This window comes from Phocoena sinus, chromosome 1, assembly GCF_008692025.1.
Source record: "Phocoena sinus isolate mPhoSin1 chromosome 1, mPhoSin1.pri, whole genome shotgun sequence".
Taxonomy (NCBI): Eukaryota; Metazoa; Chordata; class Mammalia; order Artiodactyla; family Phocoenidae; genus Phocoena; species Phocoena sinus.
The window spans coordinates 140,749,157-140,757,638 of NC_045763.1; the positions used below are offsets into that span (position 1 = coordinate 140,749,157).

General features: G+C 40.6%; 2 protein-coding genes and 1 long non-coding RNA gene across 5 annotated transcripts in view; 2 read left to right on the plus strand and 1 right to left on the minus strand.

Annotated features, from left to right (window-relative positions):
• NIBAN1 (niban apoptosis regulator 1) overlaps nucleotides 1-1,933 on the minus strand; it is a 172,131-nt gene extending 170,198 nt beyond the window's left edge. Inside the window, exon 1 of one of the 3 annotated variants that reach the window (XM_032603338.1) lies at nucleotides 1,666-1,933. In XM_032603338.1, the coding sequence (XP_032459229.1) occupies nucleotides 1,666-1,720 (55 nt within the window). In that variant the 5' untranslated portion in view covers nucleotides 1,721-1,933. The remainder of the gene's footprint in view (nucleotides 1-1,665) is intronic. The other 2 variants (XM_032603328.1, XM_032603346.1) reach the window with 2 other exon arrangements.
• Nucleotides 156-6,835, plus strand: LOC116739182. Its single transcript, XR_004345479.1, has 3 exons — nucleotides 156-1,250; nucleotides 6,096-6,161; nucleotides 6,563-6,835. It is a non-coding gene; the product is annotated as an uncharacterized LOC116739182 (long non-coding RNA).
• Nucleotides 6,836-6,890: 55 nt separating this feature from the next.
• On the plus strand, nucleotides 6,891-7,876 carry LOC116739174 (reactive oxygen species modulator 1-like). The gene has a single exon (XM_032603359.1). It carries the CDS (start codon nucleotides 6,891-6,893, stop codon nucleotides 7,122-7,124), a length of 234 nt encoding a protein of 77 aa, XP_032459250.1. The 3' UTR covers nucleotides 7,125-7,876.
• The last annotated feature ends 606 nt before the right edge of the window (nucleotides 7,877-8,482 follow it).

The following is an 8,482-nucleotide window of genomic DNA, read 5'->3' on the forward strand; positions in this document are numbered from 1 at the left end:
ATTTCAGAATGAAAAAGGTAACACATTTTCTTATCACATGAGTACAATGCTTGTGTCTGCAGCAACATCCATGATAACCATGAAGTCTTCTTCAAGCAAGTTAACCCCCTCACACTGTGGGACTTCCACTGATTACCGTAGAGGCCATGCTGCAACTTGACGTTTCTATGCTTTTCAGTGAAACAAAGTTTTATAAAATAAATGCCATCAACATATTTTGCTAATAATTAAATGCAAGCCCCTTCTCACAACGTTCTAATACATTGTTCTTTCAGTCCACTAACCATTGGTGTAAATAACAAGCATGTAGCCAAATTTGTAAGATTAAGGCAGACTTGGTTTAGCTCTTTTTCTCATATAAACAAATCATCCATCCTTTCCCCATTTTAAACAAACAACAGCAAAGGGATACTTGACCAGGTTTTATTCCGACAGTAGAGGTTGTTGATGATCTTCTACCTCTCAAAGCACCAGAGCAGAAGTCTGGAAAATCAGTTAAATTGCTCTCAAGTGCCTTAATTTGATATCCTTTTTAAATGGTTTTAAATGTTGTGGTGACTGAAAGCAAATTTGGAATAAAGACACTAAATAAATGCTTTCCTCTTAGGAAATGGTTCAGGGGCCAGAAAGAGGTACCAGAAAGAACATTTTTTTGCAGAATTAGGGTAAAACCTAGAGTATAATACCTAGTTTAGAAGGTATTTCTAAAGCCAGAAAAACTAAATTCACAAGATAACCAACTGTTAGGTAGTGGTTGTCGGCAAGGTTTGCGGGGGAGGGAAGAGAAAGAGGCCAATTACACGCAGGAGATAAAGAATCATGATTTCCTGCAGTTTCAGCTCAGTTTGGGTTTTGTTTTCTTCTGCCTCACACTCTTTACTGTATCACTATATTCCAGAAAGGCTCCCGAATGAGTTTCTCCCCATAAACAACTTTAGCAACTGTTACCCAATATGCCAGTGTTCCTCTTTCGGTTTTCCCCAACCTCTCACCTCCGGGAAGAGAAGGGAACCGCACAACCTGGGGGCCTGATGACATTGTCCTTTCTGCCTCTGATGAAATCATCCCACAAGTGACACTACGAAGCTCAAGTAAAGCTGTGGCCGACGCTGCGTCTTACAAAACCAGGCCAGGGAAATTCTGCCTTATATGCCGGGAATCCCCAGGGGAATCTCTAGAAGCGAGGGGACATCCCCACTGTTCTCTCTGCGGCAAGTTCAGAAAGAGCTCAGAACTGAGTCCAATGCCAGGTACAGGACGGCGAGGTGTTGCTGGGCAGGGGGCGGGGTGTGCAGAACAGACAACGAAGAGGCCCGAGTGGAGGCAGCTGGGTGGTCCTCCTCTCCACAACCTTCACCTGCGTCTCCCAACCGCCCGGCGGCGCTTCCCTAAGCACCCCCAGCCCCTTCGCCCTGGCTGCCCTGCACCCCACCCGGGCCAGGGCGCGCGGGCCGAACTGCCGTCCGGTTGCTGGAACCCTGGCTGAGCGTCCCGTGCGCCCCTGTCATCCCCGCGCACGCCGGTGGAGAGCGGGCCGTGGCGGGCAGGGGCGCTGCGGACGCCAGTCGGGTCGCCCCCTCTGGGGCCAGTGCCCGGGGGCCCAGCCTGGCCCAAGGCTCCGGGCAGACGGGCGTCGCGATCCCGGGAAGCCCCCGGCGGGCGTACCTCGGATGTAGGCGCACTTGCCCTCGTCCAACTGACTGGAGGCCGAGCCGCCCATGGCGACGGTGCGGGAGAACGCTGAACGCCGCGGCTGCCCGACCCAGTCCCTGGGCGGGAGGGACTGACACTCCCGTCGGCGCCCGCCGCCCGCTCCTGGAAGTTGATGAGACGGAGATCTGAGCTCTGCAATTAAAGGGCAAACTTCCTCCAAGAGGCGCGGCCTTCTCGGGCGCCTCCTACGGGTCCGCGCCCTCTGAAGATCTGTGGGCTGGCCCGGGGCTTTCTTCCCGCCTTCGTTTCACTGGGAAGCTCCGAGGGGATGTCTGGTCTGGAAGGACTACTTCCCGCTTCTTCTCTTCTCTGGCTTCTTATTTTCACCTTGGGGTAAGAGGACAATTTCCCTAGTGACTGGAAACCTCTGTGAGCTGGAACCTTCCCCCTCACATTTCACGAGGTGGAGTTCCAGAGCTCCTTGCTCTGCACGCCCTCCTCTCCGGTACGGAAGCAACAGTTCTTCTCAAGCATAACCTAAGAACTTGTTAGAAACGCAAAATCTCGGCACCTTTCCGCTCTACACACACGCACACACACACACACACGGCGCCCCAATTAGAAACTCTGGGAGTGGAGCCCAGCAATCTGTTTTCACAGGCACTCCAGGTAATTCTGATGCCTGTTGACGTTTGAGAACCAGTGGTAAACTGTCCCTTCCTGCAGCCAAGAAGTTGGACCAAGGAGGGAGTGGGGGATGAAGGGAAAAAAAGAGGGAAATAGAAAAAGCTACGGAGAACCGAAGGCTGGATCTTGATTAGTCTGCTCTTAACATCTTTAGGTTCGGTTCCTCCCCTCCGCAAACTAGAAATAGTTCATTAGAAAGTGCACTTGTTCTTTTCCCACAACCACTGTTTAGCTTGGCAGCTTCTCCCAAACAAGAACCAGCTTGGTAGAAGGGTCACCACTCATTTCTTCCTATTCTTAGCGGTCAGATTTTAGTGATTCCTGTTGACTTAACCTCCAAGGTCAAATGGTCTGTTCACACAAGAACCAGGCCTGTGGAGGACTTTGAAGGCTTTTCCCTCCAAGGTTAATTATCTAGCGTTTTAGCACAAAGATTTCTCATATCTCACACCCAGTCTCTCACACCTTACGTTCCAATCCATCAGTAAATCCTTTCAAATCTACTTTCAAAATACATCCAATATCTAACCATTTCTCATCCCCTTCACTGCTATCAACCCCATCATTTCTCACCTGGATGATTACAATAGCCTCCTAACTGGTCTCCCTCCTTCAGAGAAAAAAACACAAAGTCTGTCACAGACACTCGGCGGGACTTCCTCTCTGCCCTCATCTACCACACACTCTCCCTCCCCCTTGCTCTCTCTATCCCAGCCCTACTGGCCTTTTTGCCTCCTCTAGGACACACCAAGCTCTAGTGTGTCCTAGATTTCTCTTCCCTCAGGTAATTCACAGGGCTTACTCTCCAACTCTGTCACTTCATTCATAGCTCTACTTAAATGCTAACACCTCCGAGAGGCTTTTCTCAACCCCCTATTTAAACACCAGCCTTCATCTCTCTTCCTCTTACCCTTTCTTATTTCTATTCATATCCCCTAGCATCATCTGACATATTTCATTGTCTGTCTCTCCCCACTGAGATGGAAACTTCACGAGGTCAGGAATTGTCTTTGTGGATACTGTTGTTTCTTGGGATTTTTAAAAAATTCTTTGTTTTCTTTATTATTATTATTGTTTTTCTTTAAGGACAGGGATTTTATGTTCTCTGATATATCTTAAATGCCTAGAACGACACCTAGCACATAGTAGGTGCTTAGTGGACGGCTACTGAATAAGTGAATGCGTGAAATATAAAATGTAAGAATCTGCAGTCAATGAAAGCTGTGATCTCAGTGAATAAAGAGCATTTCCTGATAACTATTCAATCATTTAAACAATTCAATGTTCAACTCTTTTCTCAATATTCTAGTTGGCTCTATTAAGTATATTTTCTCAGAGTAGTAATTCCTTTCATTATATAAACTGCTATAATTATGCCTCAGAATACTGTTATTGTTATTAAATAAAACTAGCTTGGATCTCCTGCCAGAGTATAGTTTTAGCTTGTCTTAGCTCTTTAGCTCTTATTTGGGAATACACTGAGAAAAGACTGATTATACTGATCTATCATTCTTTGCTCATTTGTAGCATTCACAGAATGAACAAAGTACAAGGAAGGACTTTGTATGGTGTAGTTATTAACAAGCTTTGTAACCAGACAGTTCCAGCTTGGAATCCTAACCTGATAGATATACTTAATAGCCATGTGACCTGGTCAAGTTTCTTAACTTACCTGTCTTAGTCTCCTTATCTGTTAAGTGGAGCTAATAACACTTACCTCATAGTATAGTCAAAATTAAATTTGATTGGGTCTGTGAAGCACTTAACATATTCCGAGGAACATAATAAGTGTTCAGTAAATGGAAACGAGGATTGTTATTATCAGTAAGGACAGAGTGGTCAAAGAGGCAATTTTCTAGAGAAAGTGTATTTTAATTGGACCTTGAAAATCACTGATGTTACATTAAGCAAGAACTTCTGCTCCCTTTTTTCCCCAAATAAAGCTCTTTTTCCCCAATCGGTTTACAGGAAAAATTAAGGAATTCATTATTTTAGTCATAGTATTTAATATTTGCAAATCCTATGTGGGAATCATTTTATTAATCACACACTAAAATGAGTCTCCAAGCAGTTCAATAACTTTATGAACCAGATTCAACTTCATATGATTCAAATCAGCTAGTTTAGAAAATTTCCTTTACAATGTTAGTTTTTGTATTGCATCGGTGTTTTGGGTCTTAAAATACTCTTGAGACCATTTCTTTCAGGTAAGTTTCACATACTAAAATGATTATCTTTTTTTAACATCTTAATTGAAATATAATTCGCCCATTTAAATTACCTTTTTTTAAAGGAACAAATTAGTTTAATAGACATTTAGCACATTGAAAATGTGACTGTGTTTTGGGATTCCCTTGCATGTCATAGAACTTTGAACCCCTTGTTTGCCATGTTCTCATTTGAGTTAGTGACATCTGTCTATTTGGGAATTTAACTGCCTGCAGAGCAGGGACAATCTCAAACTGTGCATTTCCCCAAGTACCTTGTACTGCCCTGTAATATCCGAGTATAACCTCTGTAGTTACTTGATTGACTGGTAAGCACAAACAGTAGGTCACATCAGCTTTCTAATTTAATCTTCACAAAAACCCACTGAGGTAGGCACTATTATTATCATCATTTTACAGGTAAGGAAACAAAGATTAAGAAGTTTAAGGAATTTATCGAGGTCACCCATCACCTGGGCTTACCTGACTCCAGAGTTCATCCTCTTAACCACGATACTGCTTCTTTTATTTTGAATCTTGCTTTTGTTTATTTACATAAGTAACCAGGTTTTACTATAGAAAAATTAGACACAACTGATAAACAAAAAGAAAAAACCTGGAAAATTCACCCAAATCCCGACATCAATATCTTTAGATAACCCCAATTACCAGTCTGATGTAGATTCCTACAAATTTACATACAAATGTATATGCAATTATAATTTATAACTATATATACATTTATTTATAATTATTTATCAAAATGAAATGATGTTCTATATGTATTCTGTAATCTGTATCATAATTTTTCATCTGGAATATTTCCATCTAAATATTTAGATATAGGTCCATGATAGTTCATTGTATAAATGTAAATTAATTCACCTATCTACTAGCAATGGATGCATACCTATTTCCCTACTCCTCAATCACATTGGACTTTGGCATATCTTTTATTATTTATTATTATTATTTTCATTATTCCTTTTAATATTTGGCAATTTGGGGAGTTGAAATTGGTATAACGTTCTATCGTTTAATTTTGAAATTCTTAACGAGAAGGTTAATTAGTTTTTCCATGGATTTTCTGGCCATATGTGTTCCTTTCTGAAATGGCTATTGTTATACTTTTCCATTTTCCTATTGACTTCTTATTCTTATTGATTTGTAAGAACTTTATATATATTAAAGGCATTTACCTGTTTAACACACACTGCAAATTAAACACATTTAGCTTATTAAAACATATTTCCTTATGTTCTTTATTGAATAATCTTCTTTGAAGATTGTGCTAAACATAGGCAAATTGTAAAATCAATTTAATTTGTCTCTGACCCTCTCCCATCTTTACTTAACACTCTCTCCCCCTCTCCTCTTTGTACAACTTCTAAAGAAGGCCTAATCTTAATATCTGTTATAGGTTGTTGTACAAAATAGGGTTAACTATTGAAAGTCATTTTATGAACTGTTTTTGTTTTTTTTTAAATGAAGCTCCTTCACTTACTAACAAGATTGTTGCAATACTCTAATATGTTCTGTCTTTTTCAGGGGTAAAAGCTTTAGAAATCCTCATTCTGATACTGACTTGCCACATGACTTGGGGAAATAAAGTTTGTAAGCTTTATATTTCTTTTCTTCAAACTGGGTATCTGAAAATTAAATGATGTCATATATGTAATGAACTTATTACATATGAATATGTCTAGCACATATTTAGCACTCTCTAAATGACACTAGCATGGTAGTAAGAGGTAATAAATGAAAAGGTGTTTTACTGTTTGGTTATTAATTGCTTTTATTAACATATCAATGTTAGTTCTTTTTATTCTTGTGCTTATTTTAGTACCTTTAATTTGTGACCAGCAAATCACACTCTCCAGGAGGCAGGACGTTAGGATCAATTTTGAAAGGGAAAAAAATGTGCCCATTGTGTTTTAATTGTATATTTGAAAGACAAAAAAACCTGTTTTTGTAATACAAACTGTAGAAAATTAACTGGATAAAATCTTTTCTAGAAAGAATATGTAGAAGATGGAATCCAACTTCTCATCAGTGATTCTTGAGGGGAAGTTTCAGAAGCTCCAAGAATGTGTGGAATTTTTATTAGAAAAATATTTTGTTTTAATTGAGAAACATTACTTTTGCTCAACCTACTTTTCAAATATGAATCATCACAATTTTATGTAGACCTCCAGCATTGTGCAAGACCTTAGACATAGCATAGAAACCGATAAAGGCTTAAAACTAAGGATGACAAACTCTAGACCCAATGGGGTAGTTAGATGTGTATGGACCAATCTTCAAATCTGACAAAGAACAAAAGTGACCAAGGCCACAAGCGAGATGCTGGTGGCCTTGAGTCCCTACGCACAGTTCCAGCCAAGCTGCTTCCACCTCGTGAAGATGGGTTTTGTGATGGGTTGCACCGCGGGCATGGCGGCAGGGGCGCTCTTCAGCATCTTTTCCTGTCTCAGGATCGGAATACGGGGTCGGGGTCTGATGGGCGGTGTCAGGAAAACCATGATGCAGAGCGGCGGCACCTTTGGCACATTCATGGCCATCGGGATGGACATCTGATGCTAATCAGGGCAGTGGTTGCCCACTACATCCACCCCCTCACATCAGTCCCAGTCCGTGTACCATAATAAAACAAGTCTTTGATTTAAGAAAAAAATTTGACAAAGACCAGACCAGCATAGTTACCCTTGTGAAATCTATAACCATGTTATTGCCGTAGATAAACAGATTATAGGGTTCTTCTGAAGGCAGGACTCTGAACTACCTTGTACTTGGACAAGTTAGTTGTTAGTTTAGTACTAGTGCACAAAGAAAAGAGTGCCACCTGCTGGACCAGCAATGATACTCCCTCCCTGGCCAGGGCTACATGGCAAGGAAGACAGACACTCTGATCCAAATCAAATTCATATGCTTGCCTTTAAATTAGTTTAACAGACATTTGGCATTATTCAGCTGTTCCTTATAAGCTTCTTTTGCTCAGCTGACAAATGAATTGTTCTTCCAGAATAGACTTTTCCTGTCGAATTTATTTGGGGGGCTAATTCAATTATTTTATATTTCAAGATTATACTTACTGCTCATAACACATGAATTATAATCCATTTTGTAAAGCACTGTCTCTTGAATTTTTCCTCTTGCAGTCTCAGTTCACTCTTTTCTTTACAATGCAAGTCACCAATACATTAATTCCCCTAGTCATGTATCAATAGTTGTGAAAAGTAATATGCCAAGGCTCTGACTTCTATTCTGGCATGCTTGAATAGGGAGATGGGAGGAAGTATTGGCAAGGAACCCCAGGGGGATGCAGGAACAATGGGACTGGTCCATCAAGGTGGGGATGGATATTATATCACTGATATTGTTTAGAATTTCTGTACATGATGATAAAAAAAATACAAGCTGACTTAGTTTTATTATTTCTTTTCTGTTCTCTACCATGTATCTCTTATTGCCTGAACCAAGGACAGACCACTCTCACAGCATCTTCCCAATACACTGCCAAATATTTGCACTCACAAATAGTGTGAGGAGAAGGGCAGAGATGTCCAGATTTCTATGCCTTGTGTATGAAAGAATGTATCCTTCTATATTGGCATGATTTAGTGAACCTGATTAAAACTGTCTTTATCCACACTGCCTTAAGTCCTTTTCTTATTCTGACATTGTAACAATTATCAGTTCATTTATTGATAAGTTGCAAATGATAAAGCTATCATTTTAAGTACCTTAAGGTGAATCAATTTAATCAGATTACATTCTCCTAAAATTTAGCTAAGATCAGCTCACTGCAAGAATAACAGTTATGAAGGAGAAAAAGAGTAATCTAGGAGTGTGAGGACCTTTGAAACACATTTTGTTAGTTTGTTTCCAAACTGGGCCAGTCAGAATCTTGCCCAGGATTTCTCTATTGTAGCTAT